This window comes from Metarhizium brunneum, chromosome 5 (assembly GCF_013426205.1).
Source record: "Metarhizium brunneum chromosome 5, complete sequence".
Taxonomy (NCBI): Eukaryota; Fungi; Ascomycota; class Sordariomycetes; order Hypocreales; family Clavicipitaceae; genus Metarhizium; species Metarhizium brunneum.
The window spans coordinates 4122763-4147614 of record NC_089426.1 but is presented as its reverse complement, the minus strand read 5'-3'; the positions used below and the strand labels follow the sequence as shown (position 1 = coordinate 4147614).

The 24852-nt window shown below is 49.3% G+C and overlaps 7 protein-coding genes across 7 annotated transcripts; 4 read left to right on the top strand and 3 right to left on the bottom strand.

Annotated features, from left to right (window-relative positions):
- Window positions 1-2132: 2132 nt before the first annotated feature.
- G6M90_00g092870 (uncharacterized protein) lies at window positions 2133-2882 on the top strand (the record flags this gene model as incomplete). The annotated part of the gene is made up of 1 exon (XM_014686446.1): window positions 2133-2882. The coding sequence occupies one exon, from the start codon at window positions 2133-2135 to the stop codon at window positions 2880-2882; it is 750 nt and encodes a 249-aa protein (XP_014541932.1).
- A 364-nt stretch (window positions 2883-3246) lies between these two features.
- Window positions 3247-5272, bottom strand: BEA4_2 (Beauvericin cluster-specific repressor BEA4; the record flags this gene model as incomplete). Its single annotated transcript, XM_014686445.1, has 2 exons — window positions 3247-5142; window positions 5204-5272. The coding sequence occupies 2 exons, from the start codon at window positions 5270-5272 to the stop codon at window positions 3247-3249; spliced, it is 1965 nt and encodes a 654-aa protein (XP_014541931.1).
- A 555-nt stretch (window positions 5273-5827) lies between these two features.
- On the top strand, window positions 5828-7499 carry HNM1_5 (Choline transport protein; the record flags this gene model as incomplete). The annotated part of the gene is made up of 2 exons (XM_014686443.2): window positions 5828-6561; window positions 6620-7499. 2 exons carry the CDS (start codon window positions 5828-5830, stop codon window positions 7497-7499), a joined length of 1614 nt encoding a protein of 537 aa, XP_014541929.2.
- Window positions 7500-8735: 1236 nt separating this feature from the next.
- atnC_6 (MFS efflux pump atnC) lies at window positions 8736-10695 on the top strand (the record flags this gene model as incomplete). Its single annotated transcript, XM_066131423.1, has 7 exons — window positions 8736-9090; window positions 9163-9276; window positions 9341-9473; window positions 9527-9755; window positions 9818-10205; window positions 10273-10505; window positions 10600-10695. The coding sequence occupies 7 exons, from the start codon at window positions 8736-8738 to the stop codon at window positions 10693-10695; spliced, it is 1548 nt and encodes a 515-aa protein (XP_065987437.1).
- A 1731-nt stretch (window positions 10696-12426) lies between these two features.
- Window positions 12427-13380, bottom strand: G6M90_00g092830 (uncharacterized protein; the record flags this gene model as incomplete). Its single annotated transcript, XM_014686441.1, has 1 exon — window positions 12427-13380. The coding sequence occupies one exon, from the start codon at window positions 13378-13380 to the stop codon at window positions 12427-12429; it is 954 nt and encodes a 317-aa protein (XP_014541927.1).
- Window positions 13381-16511: 3131 nt separating this feature from the next.
- Window positions 16512-17410, top strand: G6M90_00g092820 (uncharacterized protein; the record flags this gene model as incomplete). The annotated part of the gene is made up of 2 exons (XM_014686440.1): window positions 16512-17202; window positions 17268-17410. 2 exons carry the CDS (start codon window positions 16512-16514, stop codon window positions 17408-17410), a joined length of 834 nt encoding a protein of 277 aa, XP_014541926.1.
- Window positions 17411-22171: 4761 nt separating this feature from the next.
- On the bottom strand, window positions 22172-24015 carry MFS1_1 (MFS siderochrome iron transporter 1; the record flags this gene model as incomplete). Its single annotated transcript, XM_014686439.1, has 2 exons — window positions 22172-23735; window positions 23789-24015. 2 exons carry the CDS (start codon window positions 24013-24015, stop codon window positions 22172-22174), a joined length of 1791 nt encoding a protein of 596 aa, XP_014541925.1.
- Between the last annotated feature and the right edge of the window lie 837 nt (window positions 24016-24852).

The following is a 24852-nucleotide window of genomic DNA, read 5'->3' as shown; positions in this document are numbered from 1 at the left end:
ACCATCTGCTGGGATCCGCTAGGCTTTGACGAAGCCGGAAAAGTCGTCGAGGCGGGCTCCGGAGCGGCAGATTTGCAAGAGGGCGACTGGCGTTGGAGAGGAGTGCCTTTTCGACATACAAGATGCTGCCAGCATGCCACTGGCATACTCTCTTGCAGGTCTTGGCCCTGGTCCGCACCTCTCAGTTCAGAGACGGTATCCTCTGCGTGACGAATGGAAAGACCCGCATGTCATTGTGAGCGCGCTTGCCGGAGTTCCTGATCGACACTTAAGCTTTCGGCCGTGCGACTCGACCGAGTCGTGGAAATCGACAAAAAGGCCGCCTTGCAGAAAAACAGCTTACCCATGGGAACGTTAAAAAAAACGTCTCCCCTAGCAGCGTAGATTTTGGTGGGCTGTCTTAGCATAAACCGGAAGAGGTGAGGGATGTTTTTGGCCAAGTGCTGCGGGTGCTTTGGCGCCACGTCGTCGTTCCTATCAAGCCCGTGTCGGTTTATTTTACCAATTTCTCAGATTCCCTCAGGTCTACACAAGCCCCGGGGCGGCGAAATGGGCAAAATTGTCCTAACCTTGAGTCAAGATCAACATGTCATGGCCGAGAGTTCATTGCGGCCAACGGCATTTTCGCTCAAGAGCGACGTGACCCTCATCACTAGGGGAACCCGCGGTACCGGTCTTAGAAACTGTTGACGAAATATGACGGGACCAATGTCAAGGTACGAGCTCTGGCTTGCCGCATTGGACCCCGTGCGCGACTCGCCAAGTTTGTCGAGTCGGTACGACATCTTCCACCAGTTTGTGGTGTTGTGCGCAGTGCTCTTCTGCTTGGCGTGAGATGGGTCCTAAGCAAGAAGCTACTACCTCGACTTGACGGGATAAACTGTTTGAGAATAGCACTAATGGGGACTGGGAGACTGCTCATACTTGGAGCGCCTTGCATAGTATACCTTTAAAACTGTAGAAGGCGTCTGCTGTGTCTATTCGATATTTTTGAGGTTCCTGTGTCATGGTAATCGCACCATGTCGACTATCAACGGGTGGTACACGAGGGCTACCACGACGAGACCTATGGCAAAAGGCTCTCACTGACTTCTTGTATAATAGAGCTCTGTGGTCATCCACGTCTTGAAGACAGCCAAAGTCCTCGAATACCAAAGGCTAGTAGCAGATGAATTGAGTGATTACTCCAAGAGTCCACACGCTCCGCCGAGTCCTTGCCACACCGTCCCTTCTTGGACATGTGCAAAAACCTTGTTGGGCCACATGATGCTCTTGGAAGAGACGATTCTGCAGACGGTCTTGATCAGCATTTTTGTCCACGAGGAGCCCGACCAGATTCCAAGGATTCGATCTCGGGCAGGCAAGTGGGCTTTTGGAGCCCCTCTGCCCCCAATATGCCGCCGGTACATTTGCAGGGAAGCCCAGTACTCCATCCAATCTCATTAAAAAGGTCGATGCAGTTTCTTCAGCGGGGCCATCTGGGGTGGATCGTGGAAAATTCCCGCAATCTTGCTCACCAGTTGGGGGAAACAAATAAAACTCGCGGAATAATAAAGTCATCTCAGCGTTTGCACACATGTCGTCGCGGAGTGGCTGCGTCGTCAACAATGATTGGATGTCGCCGCTTTGAGCACCGCGTCCAAATCGACTCACGGCCGTTCCCGGCGAGCCGAAACGGCCGGCGAGTAAGCTTGCCGAGTGGCGCTAGGTCCGGCGCCCAATACCTACCTAGGTACTTAGGTAGTCTGGTATACCAGACGTGTCGACGTACTCCGTACATGTACATCCTCCACGCCCAGAGTCGACATCCTGGGCATCCAATAGGACTGCTTCTTGGCCCGGGCAACAATCCACGTTGCATGCAACGACAGCATAACGTAACAGGATCCTCCAGGCCATTTCCATGGAAATCTGTGTAAATTGCCCCTCTATGGCCTCTATCGTCATCGTGCAATTCCCCTCCTCCATCGCAACATGGCCCAGCGTCTTGCCTTGTCCCGCCATCCCTTCATCTGATGCTCATTTGCAAACATTCTCTCTCTGCCACCTCCACCATCGACCATCTACTACCGAGCCGCCATCGCCATCGCCATCTTGTCTCTTCGCCAACGGCCCTGCCGCGATTCACAACCATGGCCGCGCCCCCGTCATCACCCCCCCTATCCTACGGCGTGCTCCTCTACCCCGGCTTCGAGGTCCTCGACGTCGCCGGCCCCCTCGAGTGCCTCAACACGCTCGCCGACTGCCTGCCCAGCTCCAAGCTGACCCTCTCCATCATCGGGCGCCCCGTCGCCACGGACCGCCGCGTCCCCATGCCCCTGTCGCCCGCCAACCCCAGCGAGGGGCCGCCCGCCGCCCAGCCCTCCAACAGCTTCACCTTCAAAGCGTCCCAGGTCTACCTCCCGACGCACACGTTCGACACGGCGCCCCCGCTCGACGTGCTCATCCTCGGCGGCGGGCTCGGCAGCCTCCCGACGGACCAGGTCCAGCCCGAGATGGCCTTTTTAAAAACCGTCTTCCCGTCGCTCAGGTACCTCTTCACCGTGTGCACGGGCTCCGGCATCGCCGCCCGCGCAGGCCTGCTCGACGGCCTGCGCGCCACGTCCAACAAGGCCGTGTGGGAGCAGGTCGTCGCGTGCGGGCCCAGGACGCACTGGATCGCGCGCGCGCGGTGGGTGGCCGCCGGCAAGGTGTGGACGACGTCGGGCGTCAGCGCGGGCGTCGACGGCATGGTCTCGTTCCTGAGGCACGTGTACGAGGACGAGCACCCGGGCCTGGTGCAGAAGGTGGTTGATTACATGGAGTACAGGCATGAGCCGGACCCGTCGAATGATCCGTTTGCCGACGTCTTTGGCGCACACGATGTGCTGCCCAAGGCGTAGTTGAATGAGAAACAAAAAAAAAAATTTAACAAAAAAATTACATCAATGGCACAACTTGGAAACGTGAGACTGAATTTCTGTGGGAAATGCTCCCCTCAGGCTTGCGAGATTAAGGAAATGAAAATGAACAAAAGATGGGATCGGGTCCCTGCTGTTACACGGTCCGATGAATAGATGCCGACATCTTCTAATGTCTATCAGCGCGGCCCAGCCGTCATGGACGCGGCGTTGAGCAAAAAAGGCCAGCACATTACATTCCTACCCACTTGACTTTGCCGTGGGGCACATTACGCTCTCCCATGCATCATACAACAACGACACATGCAACCACAGCCTCAGATAATATCATTACTCGCCGCGTAGCTCACCCCATCAGGGTCCCGTAGCCCCTTTCCATCATGACATCCATCCAGTATACATTCTGTTGTTTCTCTTCCATGCACTTCCACGTTTCTTTAACGAGTAGCAGCATTCGCCGTATGGGCTTGGCGGCGAGGATATTCTCAAACGACGAAAGGCGCGCAATGACAAACTTTCTTGCACGCAAAACATCGAGGTCAGTCGCCGGCGCTTTGAACCGCGGGCTGGCGGCAATGCTTGCCACGGGCGGTATCAACACGTCGGGAAGCGAGACAGACCCGCGGCCAAGAGCCAATTCACTGCAGATGCTCACAAACAGCAACGGCTGGATGGACCGGCTCCTCGATGATGTAGGAATATCCTGTATCAAGTCGAGAATGTGGAGGGCCAGCCCAGTCAGCCACACGTCTTGTGAGAATGCTGCATCTGAGCTGGGGCCAGAATCCTCAAGGGTGCTCGAGCTGACGGACCGGGGTTTTTGTTTACATAATGACGCATGGGCCGACAGCAGATCTGGAAAGTTGCGGTAGAGTTGGAGTAGACCGGTACACCTGTATGCCTCGGCGACCTTGACGAGATGATCTGCCGGAGTCATCTCATCGCCCGAGTCGATAATCTCATCCTCACGCGGCAGCTGGATTGCGCACAGCTCCGAGTGCAGGCGCTCCGCGTCAAGAATGGCGGTTTTGGCTTGGTCAATATCATTTCTAGAGGCAAACTGGCGATTGCGAATGCGATTTCTTTCCTTCCTAACAAGGCTTGCCACTTTTGCCACGAGCCTCTGAACTTGGATGCCGATACCAGTTTGAGGATGTGGTATGTGTGATTCCGATGTTTCCGGCCCTTCGAATGGCGCTGGCTGTGGTTGGTTTTGGGTCATGCCCTGGAGATTGGAATCGCGGTCCGTCACGAAGGCGAGTAGCATCTGCCAGTAGACGAGGGAGTTGTAGAAAAAGACCCTTTTATGTTTATGGGCCAAAGTCGAGTTGATCTGGCCGCTGCCCGAAGACGAGACCGTCTTGGCCAGTATTTCAAACTCGAGCTGGCCTACACTGTCAGGGTCGTGCCAGCTGAGGCTCATTCCAAGCATGACGAGTGCCAGTAGGGATGAGGTTTCCATTTGAGACTCGCGAGCTTCCATCGACAGACACAAGGCTGCTTGGTCTCGCAGCTGCTTACCGAGAGAAGAGAGGCCGGGCATGACGTCGGAAAGACAGGCAGCAGCCATGCTCTGGGTGACGTAGTAGAGCGATTGGGAGCCGGACCAAATGTTGGAAATGGTTGTTCTGTAGGGATTCATTTGACTGTCGTAGCAAGACATCATTCCGCACACCTCTTTGAAATAGTACTCGACCAGGATTGACGTGTGATCCTGCAGCGCCTGCGCCAGCGGCATCTCGCAACGAGACCCCCAAGGCTGGCTCGGAGACTCAAAGAGCGTTGGCATGTCGAACTCCGACCTTGTCTCGCTCAACAGACTATTTGGCCAGCAGCCATCCTCATCGAACGGCTGGTACATGCCACCAGACATTGGACCTGGAGTTTGCTCAAACGAGGGCGTCGTACCCCCCGAAAGATGGTCAAACGGCGAATCCGACGCGAGGCCATCATGCTGTGTTATGCCATTGGCTCCGGTTACGAGGGGGTTCGTGAACTGATCCAGCAGTTCGGAGCCGGAGACGTCGACCGTAGTCAGGGCAGGAGGTTCGGCCGGAGGCTGGGCGAAGGAGTAGGCGGCCCAATTCGGAGGCGGTCTCGACGGACTTGCCACGGGGGAACTCGATGTCCCTCCGGGGGTTCGCAAACTTGTCGTCCACTTCAATGGTTTCTGGTACCCCGGGCACGCGATGCCCAGTCTCTGACAGCGCGAGCAACTGGGCCTGGCTTCATCGCACTTGAGCTGCAAGACGCACAGTTAGCGGCCGAGCACTGGCACGTCTGACAGCGGATGGCTGGCCTACCCTCTTGCATTTGCACACGGCGCACCCGTTGCGTGACCTCGTGATTCTGATCCGGGTCGGTGGGAACATTGGAATGTGATGCCTGCCGAATCGCTTCAGCCTCACTGACGATATGCGGGGAAACAACAGGTCACAGGTCCCGAATCGGAAAAGGAGTCAGGGGTGACCTGGAAAGGAAGATTGAAAAATCCGATGTCTGCCCCAGGATCGAGGGACCCACATGCACGCTGACTCGCTTTCCTTTGCTACCAATTGCCCTTTTCGCTTTAGCGAGGCACGTATCTCCATCTTTGCGTAACCCCAGAAGAAAACAAGATTCTAGCCAACATGTCGGGCCCTCCACTCACCAACATTGATCGGAATTCAACTCCGGGGTTTGCGGAGCCTTATCGAGGAGGATTTGACGGTTTAAAGCACGCATGCCCTCGCGCATGGTTGATGCTTGGTCTCGTCCATCACTTCGGCCCCCTTCCCCACGTGGCACTGCGCGGCACGGACCGACTCTTGAACCGACGATAGTTGCACAAGGGCTCAAGACCTGGCCACGGTCTCAAGCTCTACGAGTGGCCACTGTGTAGGAAGCTCCCGTCACACCTCGCTCAAAAGACAAGGCGAGCCGGCAAGATGGAGGAAAACCACGGCACCGCTCGGCAGCGGCGCCCCAAGGCCACCGCCGAGGCCGACGCCTCCCTCGAGCTGCTGGGCATCAAGTCCGACCTTGACCGCAACTCCTTCTCCAACCTCTCGATGCTGGGGATGGCCTTTGCCATTGTCAACACGTGGTGCGCCATCGGCACGACGGTCAACGCCTCCCTGCCGTCGGGCGGGCCGAGCAGCGCCGTTTGGGGCATCGTCATCGCCGGCGGCTTCAACCTGTGCTGCGGCCTCTCGCTCGCCGAGTTCCTCTCGGCCTATCCCACCGCCGGCGGCCAGTACCACTGGGCGGCCGTGGCGAGCTGGAAGTCGACCCGGCGCGCCGTCAGCTACATCACCGGCTGGATCAACCTCGCCGCGTGGGTGTGCCTGGCCGGCGCCAACTGCCTGCTCGTGAGCGGCATCATCATGAGCTACGCCGAGCTCATGTACCCGGGCTTTCAGCAGACGCCGTGGCAGCGATTCCTCCTGTACATTGCCGTCGACGCCATTGCCCTGAGCTACAACCTGCTCGCCAACCGCTTCCTGAGCCACCTGAACAAGTACAACATGTTCTTCACCCTTGCCGGCTTCGTCATCAGCCTCGTGGCCATCCTGGCCTGTGCGGCGCCCAACTTTCAGAGCGCCAAGTTTGTCTTTGGCGGATTCATCAACGAGTCCGGCTGGCCCGACGGCTGGGCCTGGCAGCTCGGTCTGCTGCAGGGGCAAGTACACCTTGATCCGTCGCCTGCTGCAACTCACTAGCTAACACCGCCGTCAAAGGGCATTCTCCGTGACTGCATACGACTCGACGATCCACATGATCGAGGAGATGCCGAACCCGACGCGCCAGGGCCCGCGGCTCATCATCTACGCCATCGTCATGGCCGTCGTCACCGGCTTCGGCTACATCGCCGCCGTCCTCGCCGTCATCAGCGATGTCCCGGCGGCCATCTCGTCCTCGCAGCCACTCCTCGAGATCTACTACCAGGCCACGCGGAGCAAGGCCGGCAGCATCTGCCTCATGCTCTTCCCGCTGCTCTCCTTTGTCCTCTGCGCCATCGACGACATGGCCACCAGCGCGCGCATAGCCTACGCGCTCGCCCGCGACGGCGGCATGCCCTTTAACCGCCATTTCGCGCGCGTCAGCCCGACGGTCGGCGCCCCGGTGGCCGGGCTCCTCTGGTGCTTCGCGTGGGACATTGTCCTCGGGCTGATATTTCTCGGCTCGACCAGCGCCTTCAACGCCATCATCTCGGCTGCCGTCGTTTGCTTCACCGTCACCTACGCCATCCCCCCGGGCATCAACATGCTGCGCGGGCGGTGCATGCTCCCCGAGAACCGCAGCTTCAAGCTGCCCAACTCGGTGGGGTACTTTTGCAATGCCGCCAGCGTGGCCTGGACGCTGCTGACGACTGTCCTCTTTGTCTGGCCCCCGACGAGGCCGGTCGATGCGGTCAACATGAACTACTGCGTCGTCGCCTTTGGGGTCATCATTGTCATTGCCGGCTCCAACTGGATTTTGAGCGCGCGAAAGTCGTACCAGCCGCCTGCGCTCGAACTCGTCCATGGCCACCACACGGCCCCGGTTGATGTCGACCAATTGGCGGATAAAGCTGCAACGGGCGGGATGGAACAGTCTAGCCAGGAAAAGTTAAAGTAGATATAGTAGTTGTAGCTTGTGTGCGAACGCATAAACGCCCAATCGAAAGGCAAGAGGTTCAGAGCTCGTGTTCAAGTAGAGGTAAGCGGATAAGTGAATGATTGGCTGGGCTTATATCTTCATGCAGTAGATGTAGGTTCACTTGATGTGTGGCAGATGCTACACGCAAGACGGGAATGCTAACTCTCTAGCCAATTTCGCAGACTCTCCGAGCATAATTGAAACCCTACTCTAACGCAAGTTGACTGTCCTATTTCTATACTTAATACGTCTCACGTAAGCCCTGTGCTATTTATAACAAAACCCATACTTTGCTTGTGACATGTGCACGTTCGAGCCGCACGCTTGACTATGCGCTTTAATCGTAGCACGTCCAACATGTTGTGTTTTCCCCATCTTGTATTACCAGCGATAGCACGCTGCAAGTGCTCGATAGCGAAAACAGCACACAGCTATCCTCGTCATCCAACGAGGCACCTTGATCCAGGCAAAAGGGCGGTGTACCCCGTCGACGGCTTGAGCACGATGCATAAGCCATTGTTTACCTGCCGCTGGCGCACGAAAGCCACCGAGAGGCTGTTGCCCGGGGTGGAATGACCTGATGGCAGCCCGGGTGCGTCAGGAGATGCTACCCAAGTACAGAGTAGCTGGTTGGCATGCTCAACCCTTGCGACCGGTGAGGCTGCTGCCCAGTCACGACGCAGTCGTGTGCCTCAGCCATCTGCAACATTTCAACATTGCAAACTGTAGAACTGACCCGGCACATCGGCCAGGTCTCAGAAGGACTCTACTCGTAGCTGCTGCTCGTATCTGGACAAGATGAAGCCTTCTGCGGACAGCGGATAGTGCCGTGTCTCAAAATGTCTCGTGTTACGTGCAAGTATACTCCGCGCCGCGTATAAAAATAACCCGACATGCCAACCACTCCCTACAGACTGTTCGTGTGACAAACCGTTGCTGCAGCAGATACTCCGGCTGTCGTATTACAAAAGGCCTGCCTTGTTCCCCGCCACAATGCTACAGCGTCAGATGCCAGATGACTCGTCACGTCCATCCTCCCGAGTCGTCACGACCCAGGGGACGGCTGCCAATGGCAGGCTGCCGACCTGCAGAAGGGATCAATCATCCGTCCAGCCCAATACGCACCTCGTGCACTCCGTAGATGCGTCTTATACACGACATGCCCCTCGTAGGTCTACCTTCCCAGCGTCCACGCCGAATCCAAACGACGCCGTCATGGAAACCAGCTACGCGCCGTCCGACGGCCACGACGCCCATACAGACGACGAGGTCGCGCCCCTCGTCGCCGCGTGCAGCCCCGGCTCGTCCCCCAAGTACAACCGGCCCGCGGTGCTTCTGCTCTGCGGCCTGCTGACCGTCGTGGCCGACTTTGGCGGCTCGCTCACGGCCGCCCCCGAGGTCCGCCTCCTCGAAATGACCGTCTGCCGGGCATTTTACGCCCCGCGCGACCCCGGCGTCATCGGGCCCCCGCCGCTCGGATACGTCGACGAGTCTCTCTGCAAGGTGGCGGATATCCAGGTGTCCCTGGCGTATCTGCGCGCTTGGAAGCGCTGCCTCGACAGCATCCCCGGTTCGTTTTCCTCGTGGACCAAAGTGCGAGAGCTGCGTGTTCGCTGACGTCGTCGGCGTATCTGCCTGGCAGGTCTTCTGCTGACCCTTCCGTTTGGACGGCTGGCTGATCGATGGGGGAGGAAGCCCGTGCTGATGCTGTGCATAGCCGGCCAGGCGCTCGCCTACGTTTGGTTCCTGATCGTGTGTGAGGGCGTCCCGTACGGTGTCGCGGCGAGCCCCGTGTGTGCTTTCTAACTTGAGTCGGGCAGGCTACTTCTACGACGTCTTTTCTCCCAAATCCATCTGGTTCGGGTCGCTGTTTCTGGCACTGGGTGGTGGTTCGCGGATGCTCACGGCGGTGCTCAACAGCGTCATTGTCGATGTTTGCGCTGAAGAAAAACGGTTCGTGCATTCTGTTCCCCTCGGTTTTTTGCCAGCACTGAATAGTCTGGTAGCTCGGTGGTATTTTACATATTCGGCGCTGCTATCCATATTACCGACATTGTCGCCCTGCCTCTGGGCTCGTGGTTCCTGAGCCAAGACCTCTGGCTGCCCTTCAAGTTTTGCTCGCCCCTGATGCTTATGTCCTTTGTCATAGTACTCCTTCTTCCGGAAACCATGACACTCTCCCAGTACTCTCCCTTGGTCAACATGTCGCGGCAGGACCGGGAGAGAACACCCGAGGTATGAATATCATTGGCGTTTTAGTCACCTGTCTTGCCGTCTTTGACTAATGGCGTGTCTAGCGTAAGCCTGTTGGACAAAGAAACATGGCAGATGCTCTTCGACGCTTGTACGGCATGGCTCGCCGTAATGACGGAACCCTGGGCTGGTTTGCCTTGATCTTCGTGCACTCCTTTGCGATCCAGTCCAGCCCTCTACTCCTTCAGTTTGCCTCGAAACGCCTAGAGTGGACGCTGGCTCGCGCTGGCTATCTCCTCTCCATTAGAGCCGTCTGTGCCGTAGTAGTCCTTGTAGTACTGGTTCCGGCAGCGAACTTGGTCGTGGGCAGGAAGGCTAGACATCCACGCCAGGACGGCATCGATATCCTCGTTTGCAGGTTGACTCTGTTTCTGCTTGCTGCGGGCAACGTAATCATTGGCTTCGGTACCAGCGCCATCTTTATCATACTTGGTATGTTCCCTGCGCTCTTTGGACCAAGAAACCCCCTCTGGCTAATTGTCACGGCCGAGTCGATTAGGCACAATCATCGTGTCCTTTGGAATCCCGTTCCCACAAGCTATGCAGGGCATTCTCGGGGATATAGCCCAGCGCGAGGGCTCCAGCACGGCGAGTCTGTACGCAGGTCAGGCGCTCACGGAGCTGGCTGGGGCGTCTTTGGGGACTTTATCAATGGCGACCATCTTCGACCTCGGCTCGCATCTCGGCGGCGAGCGTGAGCTAGGCCTGGGGATGCCATTCTGGGCAAGCGCCGTGAGTAGTCTTTCCTATCATGCTTTTAATAGCGTCCGTACCATCCTGGTGGCAAAGGGCTTTGCTAACACAACATGCCCGCCGTGCTCGCCAGGTCCTGTTTGCCGCGGCCTTTTTTGCATCTTATATTTCTTTTTCAACTTTAGGACTGGTACGGGCAAGAAATTTCACAGTGCGCCGCGACGAATGATGACACGACAGACTTGCTATTTACCTTGAACTCTTGACACACTATTTATCAAGTTGGGACAATGGAAGGCGAGATTTAGATAGAAATATTCTTTTCTACAAAGCTTGCAAGCTAGTCCAATAAATAACAATATGCTAGAAATTCAGAATAAGTTGAAAGATGGCGTGAAATCTGCTAAACTTACACATTCAGCTATCACTTTCAAGCACTCGAGTCTCCGAGCCCAGATTTTCTGCCAATTTCATCTGTGTTCCTCCGTTCTCTATTAGTAATCTTGACGCATAATATATTAATATGGAGAATATATAATTCAAGTAAGAATTTAAAAAGGGTAGGTTTCTAGTAGAATACCTATAAATCAATCAGAACCAGCAGACGACCTGATAAAAGCGCCGTCGAGTTTCAAGTCTCAACACTTCTGGAGACTGCTCAACCTAGTAAACTCCAAAAGAAGGCTTGTCTTACTAAATAGACAGGATGATGATGATTCAAGCAAACATGACAACTACTCAAAGTACGTGACTGGGCAACATCCACGCGCATCAACTACTCGGACCTCATCTCGTGCTGTCTCAACCCTGAAGATGACGCATCTTGGCCTGAGCTCCGGAGAATTACACCAACTGCGCATCAATTGCCAAGACACATAAACGGCCTGCCTCCCAACTAACCAACCAAAGCTTATACATACACCTGGTCCTGCATGGTCTCAGGAACAAACCACCCGGCGCCTACCCACGGCTACGATGCCATGCTCCCCTGCAAGCCCGTCGCGCTCCCTTCCACACTTGATAACATGGTTGCACGAAGCGACACACCGTACTTGGACAATGTCGCCGTACAAGCTGGCTGTCACCGCATCCAGTTCTTCGCACCACGTCCCTTGCCATCCGTGGCAGGCGCCTTCTGGCTTCTCTCGACGCTCTGCGCAAGCAGAAGCAGAAGCAGTCAACGGGGAGTGCTTATGTGCATAGTCTGCTCGAAAGGGCTGATCGCGTACGGTGCCCGGGTCCTTGGACTCCATTACTTATCCACGCTTTATTACCCCTTCTTGACGACTTTCAGGAAAATCAGCAGCTTGTTTCTCTAGGTTAAAACCGCACGTTTGGGTGTTGAGTGTTTAAACCGGATTACAAATGCTTAGTCGAGGCCGCCCAGGTTGTCTCATCTGGATGTAATTCTTATAGCCTGTCGTTCAGGGCATGGTCTTGACCGGGTTTTGTTTTCGCAAGCACTAGACGACGGCTTGTCCTGGATATACCTGTTGCCTTTACTAGGTCCGATGACAATGTACGCCCTTTTCATAGGTGCAAGTAATAAGCCAGGCAGACCGAAATTGACGCTTATCAAAGCTTCTGAATTTAAGCCTTTTAAAGCTGCTAGCATCATTTCCCAGAGCTTCTTTTTGTATTATGCCCTCCGGAGCTTCCGCCTGCGGCACCATTAATGCTGTTGATTACATGAGGCTTGGGATTGTGGTAGCGCAGCACTCAGAGACTCTTATAAAAGAAGTAAAGCAAGAAGGGCATTCTTTCCTCTTTTCGCTTTGCTTAATCAATTTACGCGGCGCCGTCATAATGACATGGCAAGGCTCTTGTCACGACGCAAGTGTACTGCCTTACACCTGATTGTACAGGCCGTAATAGAATTATAGTATGAAGTTTCGATTGTATCCGCTAAACTCTTCTAACTAAGACTAATGAGAGTAATATTAGCACCGCCTTGGTGCTATTACGCTTTGGCGGGACCTGCCCCAGTGAGTGATGTGTTTGGAGTAGCGTCTTGTTGCGATTCGTGGGCAGATTCGATTTCCGACTGTGACTGCGATTGTGACGGGCTGTACCTTTCGAGATCATGGGAAAGGGCGGATTCTTGAAGCGAGGTCACATCCGGATTCGAATAACCAGGGAGTTGGTCAATGGCGGAACATATCATCGAGAAATGTTGCGGCATCCAGATTTCATATACGTTCTTGATGAAACGATATGACGTGAATTTCTCCTTGCCATCAAGTTCTGTAAAGTCAAATGTGCGGATTGTATAACGGTAGTATTTTGCATCTCCCTCCTTAATATCAGCGTAGTGGGCGTAAAGTCGCACTTGTCGATGATCGTGCGAGACAGAAAATGCCAGGATCTTGCGATCAATCTCATGTTCGCGCTTCAATACCATGAATAATTCAACAACACCTCGTACGGCCAATGTTGCCGTATGAGCGTTCTGGCGGTCCGCGTCTTCCAGCGACGTAGAGCCACACTTGACTTCGCATGACAGAAATGGGAAGTAAATTAGGTACGTTGCCATAATCTTCGATTGATCTCCGGCAATCCTGTTGCCAATCATCGGGGCCATTCTCTCCAGCTGAGCTTCAGAAAATGCCCCTCTCTTGAAACCAACAGAGTAATCTGGCTGCGGGCGGGGGTTTGTTAAGGGCATGGAGTTACTCCATCCTTCGTTTGTACTTTCAACAAGGCATCCCAGCTTTCGCGCGCCACGATGCGCAGGAACAAGCTCGGGGGTAATGTCGCGATTTATCCGCGCTTCATTCCGATCCACGACGCTCTGGCATGTCCTGGAGAACAATGTGTCGCTAAAGGACGAGTCTTGCGGGGGCTCCTGCTCGGAGTTTAACAGTATAACAATTTGCTTTTTACTCTCGTCGGAAATTCCTTGCTCAGAGTCCATCATGTAGCTTTTTTTGTCTTGTAATTCTTCATTATAACGTACGTCTCGGTAGCGGGCACTCTTTTCCTCTCTTGGTTTTTGGTCGCTTGGGGTTACGGAGCTTGCTGAGCCAGGCTGCGATCGAAGAAAGATTCGGGCCAGTGATTGTTCTGTACCCAAGAGGCGATCGGGTTGGGTTTGTGGTCGGTCGGAGTGAAATATGTGACCGAACAATTGACACTTTGCTGCTCATCCTCGTTTCGTCGGCCAAGTAATTTCGCCCTCTCCATCGTACTCTGTTGTCGGGCGTCCTGAAGCTTTCTTTTGTTACCCTTTTTCCCGCGGGCTGGTGCTATTGCAAATTAGCAGTCGTAGTATCGGCATGGAGATCGAGCTTCGTACCATCAGGGCGTGAGCACGTGTGACGTTGAGTCTCTGGCCCAGCAGCGCGTGTTCGAGCGCGGGTGAGCACCATGGCGAAGGGGGGGGGAGCGCGTGTGCTATAACATGATGGAGATGTTCAATTGAGGAGAATCGAGGAGGATCGTGGCATGGAGTTTTGACCTGGGCAGCAGCCTTGCACATGGGGCTGCGTCATGCGGAAGGCGACGCTAGAAATTGAATTAATAGCACTTGAGCTGCTATACTCAGCAGTACATGGTATGGAACTAGCATCAAGGCTACCCTATAAGAGTTAAACTATACTAATAAAGCTAGCTATTTCTGGTAATATTTCTTTTATTTCTAGTCCTCTTAACTAAGAGTATAAAATATTTCTCTTAGAAGATAGTATAATATACTAGAAAATAGTAGAATATACTAGAAAATAGTAGAATATACTAGAAAATAGTATAATATACTAGAAAATAGTATAATATACTAGAAAATAGTATAATATACTAGAAAATAGTATAATATACTAGAAAATAGTACAATATATTTGGTATTATTGTTGTGTCAAGTGTCACGTGTCACGTGTTTTTTCTTTGGGGGGTGTGTAGCGGCTTTTGGCACTATCTGTAACCGTGTGGCTTATAACGGTGCTGGCACCTTGCCTGTACCCAGCCAGCACTACATATATCAATTGATACCTTTTACCGTCTGGTATAAAATTACATGTATAGCACCGTGCCACTCAGGTCAACCGCGCCGCGACCACCTCAGACTTTGGTACCGTAACAAGGTATCATAATAGCCCACCACTGACCTCTTGGGTGCTGCTAAAGCCTTATTTTGCCTCTAAAATATCAACGGTCACTTCCATTGCTACGTGGTCTAGGGGGTGCGGTTACGGTGACATTTATAATATCCCGTGCCACTTTGCCCAGTCTTTCGCCCCAAATAACTCCATGGCATGAGTTTGATTCTCACGATTATAGTATCAAAGTGCTAGAGAATCTGAGGGCGTTTATTGAGCTAAACGAATGAAAGACTTCCACCACACCAATTGATTCCAATAATGAATGTGCGGAATACAAACAGGCCCCAAGATAACTTGGTCCATCTGATCGGCGTACCTCTTTACTAAGAGCAACAATAACCCAGGCACTTGGTAAACTAACCCACAATAATCGGCCGTCAAATTGATGCAGGCTGTCCTGTGTTTTACTTCTTGCAACAGCGGTGGTAAGGAGCACCCACACCGCTGCATTCACCGTTGGTCTAGGTATTGGTCAGATAATCTAGACCTTGGATAGAGGATAATCGGTTGCAACTTACAGAGCAGGAGGTCCCCCCCAGGCAAGCTCCGCAGGAGGCAGAGCAGCATTTCCCAGCAGCCACGGGTGTAGCAACGGCAACCATACTGACAACCAGAGTAATGAGGGTAGAAAACTGCATGTTGGATGGATATGAAGTAGGTAGTTGTGCTGTTGATGGAGTTTGTCTGAATTCTTTGCGAATGAAGATGCTGAACGGTGAAATTGGGAGATGAAAGAGGGTTATATATAGTTTTTCAGTGTCAGATGAATGTGCGTTGGCCTTGTCACTACAGCAGATTCAGCCCATAGTATTATTCTCTCCCTCTTTTCCAAACCAAACGTAATACTAATTTCCCCCGCACTGGCCGGAATATGATGCATGGGAGTTGCATTGAATTACATGGAAGGGGCCCAGAACTTGTCTCATATCACCCTCCACGAACGGATCAGACGAGCAAACGAAGCCTTTGCCGGTATAACGTCAGCATAACAAAGCGCGGTGAAGCACAAACTCGACACCGTCTTGAAGCACAGTCTTGCTTCTCTTAGACGCACTTGTAAATCTCATCAAACACAGGCTTTCAAATCGACAAGTCATGGACAAGTCGGTCAGTTCAAACAGCCGAGTACGTATCGTCTCAAGCTCCCAGGCGCTTGATTTCATCTCTCACTGCATGACATATGACATGATTGTCATGGCAATACGTCATGAATATGTACCTTGTTGCAATTTCTCCGAGATTGAGCGGCCCCCAGACAAGCCATGCAACGTGCTATTTGCCGAGTCATGACAAACGTGGATATCGCGGTACAGTCGGTCTGACCACCAATATCGACAGGAGGTCTTGGCTCGCACTCTTGAGTCTTGACTGTTTATCAGAAGACAAGAGGCGGAAATGCACTCCTACGATATGCCGTCGATCAGCTGACTGTACCCCGTCATCAATGCGCGGGTGAAAAACATCGGCTCATCGCAGATCTGATAGCTCAAATCCTCTTCCTTGCTAGTGCTCACTGCTTGGGCCTCTCTGCTCTCCGGACCAATAAAGCATCGACCACCATCTGTCAACACACCAGTTGACGGCTCGGGACCTCGCCGCCTCGAGGCCGCAGCTTCTTGTGCAACATTTGAACCCTCAAGCTGCTTCTTACTTGCTTGCCCGCGTGGGGTCATCGGCCATCGTCCGACGAACGTTTGCCACCTCGACTTGCTTGAAACAATTCTCGAATGTGCCTTCCCCTCGTTGTCGTATGCGCCTGTCTGACAAGGCAACATTGATCTCTTCCCAACCGACTGTTGAACCGCCTTGCCGCGCTTCCATCCCCTCGGCCTGTCGCTCAGCTCCGATCAAGGCGTTTGCGTATCGCACAGCGACTCGGATATCGGCTCCGACAACTTGTATTCTCTGCCCAATGCCAAAATTTGTCATCGCATAATTTCACAGAGACAGAATGACTACAGCAGAGGACCGAGGTATTGGCCAAGGCTTCTGGGGCAACTTTCTCTGCAGCCTGGTGCGCAGGCTCGAAGAATGGTTACTCCCCATCCGCATGCGCCTCGGCAGGAAGATCATGTACGACGAGCAGCGGAAAATCGTGCAAGTGTCGAGCCGGCAACTGATCAAAGGGCCGTGCTCGCAGCAGGAACTGGAAGCCATGCAGTATGCCGCCTCGAGCACGTCGGTGCCTCTGCCCCGTATCCATCGGACATATCAGCTACGCCAAGGACTATTCATCGCCATGGACTACATAAGTGGCGAATCTCTCGAGGACCTGTGGACTCGTCTGACCGACGAGGAGAAGCGCAAAGCCGTCGCCCAGGTGTGGGACAGCGTGAGGCAGCTTCATGCATGTTGCCCGCCCTCTGGGCTCGGTGGCATGGCTGCCGCGTCAGTCGGCGGCGGACCAGTTCGCGACGGAGCACTCGGCGTGGAAGACGATGGACCAGCCGGGCTTGGTCCGTTTGTCGAGTCTGCTGATTTCGTATCCGTCCTTGATGAGCGGACCGACTTTGCGGAGTTTCCTCGCCAGCCGGACCAAGTCGCTTTTGTTCATGCGGATATATGCCCGCGGAATATTATCCGAGCCGCAGATGGGAAGTTGTATCTTATTGACTGGGAGTTTGCCGGATGGTGGCCGCTATGTAAACACAAGACAAGACTCCGTTCCGACTTTGGCCTGCGAAACATGTTGCTAACGGAGCTACAGATTGGGAGCGCATCAAGTGGCATTTTGCGGATTTTCCGCCCATGCCGGATTTTATTCGTCTCATGGACGAGTTTTCCGCTGAGGAGTCTGGGAAACTGTCACATAGCAACGGGACGCTTGACCCGACGCGAAACGAGGGATAGGCGATGGAGACGTCATGAATGGTGTTGGCGGAACATGCTAATTCTCGGCAAGGAGCGTTTTTCGGAATGGAGTAGACCCTAGAACTCTAGATATCTCAAATGGGGCAGCGACATGATGGCCAGCAAGGCGTGTTGTCAATATCCTGTGCTGTCGTTTGTGACAAGGGGCAGTGTGCAGCTTGCCCAATTCAATTATAATTATCAGCTTGGGAACAAAAAAACGAAAGAACCAGACAAGATCTGCAAGATCGTGAATGAGTCAAGACCCCGAGGCCGCACTTCATATAGATCCGGCGTTTATGAGTGATGGGGTCAACTACGAGCCATCGTGTATGTTACACGGAAATGGCTGGTCACACAAGGGCTACGGTCACGAGACCCAGGGCAAAGTCCCTCACGGACTTCTTGTATAAATAGACGGCTTCGGTCCCTCAAGGCCTTGAGGAAAACCAAGGACCCTTGATACCAAAGACTGTTATTAGATGAATTGAGTAATTGCTCCAAGCTAGGCCCTTGTCACAGTGTACGAGCAGAGCAAATGCGCATGCTCGGTCAAGAGTGGTTGCAAAGTACGCATATGCCATACAAAACATGTACACACACAGAGAGATGTAAAATTCGGAAATTCGCCTTGTTTTAAAACGTATTTGTAAAAAGTGAATGCCTTGTTTTTTGCAAGCTTTTATGCTGAATTCGTCGAGCGGTAGGGTTCAAAGCTCGTAGCCGGGCTATTAGATTCAAAAACTTTTACTTTATAATCCGTTCCATTATCCAAGCCTGTCTCTTTATTTTCCTTATAGGCCTGATACCAAGTCTGTCGTGGTCTCGTTCATGGTCCCGATTAAACGCCAGCTCAGCTGGTGGTCTGATATCAGACTGAACAAAAAGGCCGCAGCAGCCGTGGAATTACAATTGGTATGTATAATTCAGCTCCTATTTCCGCTGGAAGGCGTGTAGTAGCCGTGTCAACGGAAATGCAAGGAGGAACTATCCTATTACTGCTGTTCAACTAGGTCGCGTTTTTTTGCGACAACCTGCTAACGCCGTCAGTGGAAGCAAGCTGCCTTATGAGGCGTAGTAAACCGGACTGCTTCAACGGGCTGCAAGGTAACTTGGTTGACGACATCGTCGGATTCGCTGTCTAGTTGCAAAGTAGAAGCCTAGGGTAGATTATGCCGCGGAATTGCAACCATTTGTTATACCCTGGAAGGAATTTTCATGCAACGTGTAGTTAATATGTATCCGTGTCTTGCTAGCTACTACTAGCTAAGAAGCTCCATAAAAAGGGGCGTAACCAAAATTCTTATACTTTTCTCTTGTACCTATTGGCAACTAAGTGGACCCTTTTCCACTTAGTTGGCCATAAAATTCTAGGACAGCCATAAAAGTCCAGGACAGCTAGCACCTACTTTTTAATTTTTTTATTATTAATTTACTTATAAAATAAGATTAATAACTAATATAAAGCTATTATAACTTACTTATTTTATTATAATTACTTAATCTAAAGTTAATATTAAAGCTAGCTTTTTACTTTTAATAATTAAGGCTATTAATCTAATAATATAAATATAAGCACTTAAATAGCCTTATTATATAATAATAATACTATAATAATAATGCTAAATATTTATATAAAAAGCTATTAAATGCTTTAATATTAGTAAATTAATTATTTAATATATTATTATAGCTTTTTTTATAATTTCTTAGCTAGTAATTAGCCAGCTATAAGCTATAAATAATAATAAAAATAAAGCTTTTATTATATATATTATATAGATATAAAAGGGTAGCTTTTTAGCTATAAGGTAATAAATTAAAGCTATTATAAATAACTTATAAAAGTATTAAGACTTTAAAGCCTTTTTATTATTAAAAATATAGTATTTTTATTAGATTATTAATTATTTTTAGCTTTTAAAAACCCTAATTAAAGCTATTAATAAAGCAAAAAAATCCTTTAAAATAATAAATACTAATATTATTAATAGCTTTTTTAAATACTATTAATAAATAATAAATAAATATAATATTAGCTTATTAGAGATATAAAATAAAAATAAAAGTAGCCTTTAAATTAAATACTTTTATAAGTAGGTTAAGATTATTATAGTTATTATAACTTAAAAATAATATATAAAAGTACTTAATTTATTAAATTAAGAGTTTATTAGCCTTTTAAGCGCTATTAATACTATTAAGGATTAAATTCTATCCTAGCTAGTATTTAAGACCTTCTTAACTAAGTCCTGGTTTAAAATTAAAGGTAATAATAAAATATACTTTACTAGAACTAATATAAGCTTTAATAATAATAATATTATACTTAATTAAATATATTAATTTAATATAAGCTTATAAAAGTATTTAATAAAAGCCTAATAAAGTAGAATATTTTTATTAGCCTGGTTTAAATATAATAAGTAGCTTTATAACCTTATAAGGCCTTAGATTTAATTTAAAAAGCTTTTTTAAAAGCCTAAAAAGTAAATTTTTTAATTATTAATTATTAATAGCTTTATAAGGTATACCTAGCTTAATTTTATTAAATATTATATTATATTTAATATTATTATTATTATTTTCCTGCCTTATTTAATATATATTTTTTAACTATTAAATATAAGCGTTTTTTAGCTTATAAAAAACGCTTATTAAAAAGTAATTTAGTTATTATTATTAGAAGGAAATCTAGCTTTTTTATATTAATAATTTATTAAAGCTTTTAATAAAATATTTATAAATAGCTTCTTAAAATATAATATTATAGCAAGCTTTATAAAAAGCAGTATTTAGCCCTTAAACTCTAAGCTTATTATTACTAAAATTATCTAAAAATAATAAAAATAATAAAATATAATAAATCCTGCCTTAATAAGCCTTTTATTATATAATTAATAATTCTAGGTTATTACTAATATTATATAATTAATTTAAAACTATTATATTAATATTTTATTATCCCTGACTTATAAAAAGCTTTAATATACTAGCTAGGTTATAATTAAGGCTTTTATACTAAAAATATAAGTTAAAAGCTTTATTTATAATAAAAATTAATAAATTAAGCGCCTAATTAATTATTAAAAATAAGGGAAATAAGTTAAGCTTTTTAGTTAATTTATTATAAGTATTAGCCTTAAAAATATTTAAAAATAATAAGCTAAAACTATTATAATAAAAATAAAAAAGAAATATTAATATTAATTATAATTTACTTAGTTAATTTTTAAGTAAAAAATAAAAAAAATTAAAGCTAAATAATATTTTAATAAAAAGTATATTATTAATAAGTATATTAAAACTTTAAATTTTAAGTAATAACTTAAATATATTAATTATTTTCTTAAATACTTAACTTTAAAAATATAAAATAAAATATATAATATTATCCTAAAAAACTAACCAGATTTTTATATAATTAATATTAATTACTTTTAGAAATATTAGGATAATTTTAATAAGATTTTTTATAAGTAAAATAATTTATTATTATTTTAAACTCTCCCTTTTAATTAAGTATTTAATAATAATAATATTATTTAATTTAATTTTAAAAGCTTTAATAATAATAATAATAATAATATTAATAATATTAATAATATTATAAATACTTAAAAAGTTATTTAATATAATAAAAATATACCTAATTAAGTATTATAATTATTATTATTAGCCTTATTATACTTTTAATAATATATATTAAATAAAAAAGCTTATATAAAGCTTTAGAATATTATTTAATAATATATTAAAGAGTTCTAAGCTAATAAGATAATAAAAGCTAGATAAAAAGCTTAGTTATTTTTATAAAAAGTTATTAAATATTATAGGCGCTTATAAATAGCCTTTATAATTAAGCTTAACCTAACTAACCCTAAAAGGCCTTAAAAGGCTTTAAATCCATTATTTTTTATATTTTTATTAATTATATATATATTAAAAAGCCTTTAATAGCTAGCTTTTAATTAAATTTACTTATATAATATTATATAATATAAAAAAAATTATACTTTTATAACTATATAGCTAATTTATATATAAAAGTCTAGGTAGGTGTAACGGCTAAGGTTCCCAAGGGATAAACTAGTCGTAGTTTATGTTAGCAGAGCCACTAGGGCAGTCAATCTGAGCAGTTAGGTGTTACATTGGTAATAGGTCGTAGACCATAACCAAGTAATCAAAGTCAAAGAGTTATAAGCAAAGCTTAGGTTAATATAATAATTAGTATTAAAAGCTAAGGAGCTAAAGTCTATCTATGAAGTGAAATTAGGGGTCCCTATATACTACAATAGATCACTTCTCCTATTATAATATTTCCCTCTGGATCGCTGTTATGGCCGTGATCCCGCTTACACGGATCACGGTTCTTCCTGCGATCTAAATATGACGGTCGCTCTAACCATTAATCCGTTGTCCGCCCTGCCTATGCCGCCCCGTGGCTCATGTAGCCGGCCCAACCTGCAGCCTGCTTCCTGCATACGACTGGGTCGTAACAGTAGGGCTTATCCCGGCCTTTTGTGGCTGTCCTAGAATTTTGTGACCAACTAAGTGGGAGTCCACTTAGTTGCTAACGGGTAATTCGAATTTCTTGTCGTACAACTTGTATATCAAATAAGTAAAGCTACGTTTTATAAAAATATTAAAATTATTCCACTCCAAAAGCCATCTTTACAATCCCACAAGTCCAATCTATTCTAGGCACTCCTAGATTCCCTGTATTACGTCTGGTCCAATCGCCAACGGCATACAGCGTCCCTAGAGGGTTGTGCCCTTGGTCTGCTTGCCCTGCTGCTCCTCCAGCTTCTTGACATTGATATTCTTCCAAGCATAGATGCACACGGCGCACAGGGGCATCAGCGCCACACCCGCAATAACCATCAGCCTCATGGTGTCGCCGAGAGCAGCAACGATGGCCTCCCGCTCCGGCGACCCGTCCGGGAAGGCAATCTGCTGCTCAATGTCGCCAAAGATGGTCATGGACTGGTTCTTGGCCCCCTCTGGCAGGTATTCGTACAGCTTCTGGGGAAGCAAATTGTTCCAGATGGCGCCGGCGATGGAAAGGCCAATGGAGGCGCCGAAACCGCCAAACATGCCCGACAGCGCAATGACGGCGGCAATCTGCTGGTGCGTCACGGGCGCCTGGCAGGCCAGGGAGCTGCAGAGGACGAGGATCTCGCTCCCGAGGCCGACCAGGAACTGGGTGAAGACGAGCATGCCGACGGGGGCGTTGGGCTGGCGGAAGGGGATGACGAGCGCCGAGCCGAGAAGCATGACGGGCACGCCGCCGTACGCCGTCCACTTAAAGTTGCCAGTGTAGCTGATGAAGAGGGCCACCAGGGGTCCGAAGACGACCGAGGTGGTGGAGAAGGTGTTGACAATGTATCCCGCATTCTCGAGGCTTTGGCGGTGCACCACGCGGAGGTACGAGTAAAAGTAGCCGTTCCAGCAAAAGGTGGACAGGAACATGACGCCGTACAGTAGACAGCCGCCGATGATGGTGCCCTGCTTCAGGAACCGAAAGGGGAGAAACTGGACCCGGGCAATCTTGGCCTCCCAGACGTAAAAGGCGGGGAAGAGGAGAACGCCCAGGACCAGCATGGCAATAATGTAGGGAGTCTCCCACTGCTGAGGGGCATAGGCGACCAGATTGAAGGGCAGCAGGATGCAGGCCAGCGCACCCATGATGAGAACCATGCCCACCAAGTCCATCTCCACGACGTGGAACTGGATGGACTGGAGCCAGGTGCGGCCAGACGCCTGACGCTTCTCAATGACGCCCTCCCTGCGGGCCTTGCCCAGCATCGACCACATCAGGCCGATGGCGGGCGCGCTGCACGCAACCAGGATGATGCTGAAGGCGCCAAAGGCCCATCTGAAGTTGAGGTTGCGGTAGAACAGGCCGGCAATGTTGGGGCCGGCGTAGTTGCCGACGAGGCGGGGCGTGCCGTTGATGGCAATGGCGAGCATGCGGTTCCTGAGGCTGCTCATGTCGGCCAGCATGACGTTCATGACGTACCCGATGCCGATGTGGCCGACCCAGTACATGGTGTGGGCGGCCACGTACGTCTCGACGTTTTGGGCGACGGCCTTGATGATCATGCCGATGACGCACACGACCACCATGAGCAGGAAGCCCTCGGCGCGGCCCCAGATGTCGACAACCTTGGCGATGAAGAGCGGCGCCACGGACCCGATAATGGTGGACATGACGCTGCCGACGTTGAGGAGCCCATGCTTTCCAAACGACGACGTGATGTACGGGTTGAGGATAGAGTCGATGTTGTTCTGGAGGTAGTCCACAAAGGAGACCAGGTAGAGTCTGTTTCCGTCAGCCGTGGGCCTTGGGTTTTTTTTTCGGCGGTGCCAACTTACAAGGCAAACATGGAGAAGAGCGACGTCTTGGACCAGACTGTCGTGACGGCGCGAACCTCTCGCACGCCGTCTTGGAATTCGTCGGAATCAGAGGCATTTCCATCGTTTTTGACGCCGCTGGTGGTCGAGCCATCTACTGCCGTGGTGTTGACTCCATGATGGCCCTTTTCGGCATCAGATTCACCAGCAGGGGGACGCGGCCCGTCAGTCGACTTGATCTTGTCCATGTCGCGGAGATGGAAAATGCAGAGTCGGACTTTGTTGCACCTTGTTTTACCTTGTTGCAAGAAGATGAGGACAGATGAAGGTTACGAGGAGGGCCGGAGGGACGAGCCTTGAAGTAGGCCGGTCATCGGACAGCCCGCGGCTCTTTACGGTGATCCCTGCCGCTTGCCACGAGGGACCAGACGCAAAAAATGGAGGTGCCAAGAGAAAAACGAGGGAAAAAGGAAAAAAAAAAAATACAATAGAAAACTCTGTTCTCAAGGGCGAGAAGCAAGTGGGACATTGGAAGCGAGCTGATTGGGGGGCAAGCCGGTTGGGCATGCCGAGTTGAGTGCAATTCTCGCGGACTGGGATGGTGCACAAATCAGCCCGTCTGGTGGCTGGAGTCATGCGACGAGTGCGTCCCACCAGAGCCAGGATGCTAGGGAGGATCAGATAAGATGTGGGCAGATAAAAACGAAATTAAACTCGACCGGTGGTGTGGAGCGGTGGCGTTTTGGCCGGACATGGGTGTGTCAGCATCGTGACCACCAAGTGATCAACGCACCAATTGACCCGTCGCCTATAGGACCACACCATCTCCACCGTCTTGTTGGGTAAAGAGCTGGCTAGGCTGTTCAAACTGATCGCCTAGTGCGGAAGAGGTGCTTAATACTACTGACAGTATCGATGCCGGGTGAGCTATGGATGGCTCAACGTTTTCTATTCCCATGGTGGGTCGTCGCCGTGTTGCCATGTCGGCTGTTATTCCTAATCGCACCAACTGACACGACAATATCGTGGCCAGGTTAGCTGTCCCTAACACCGCCAAGAGTATGTTCATGAACCGTTTGCTGTAG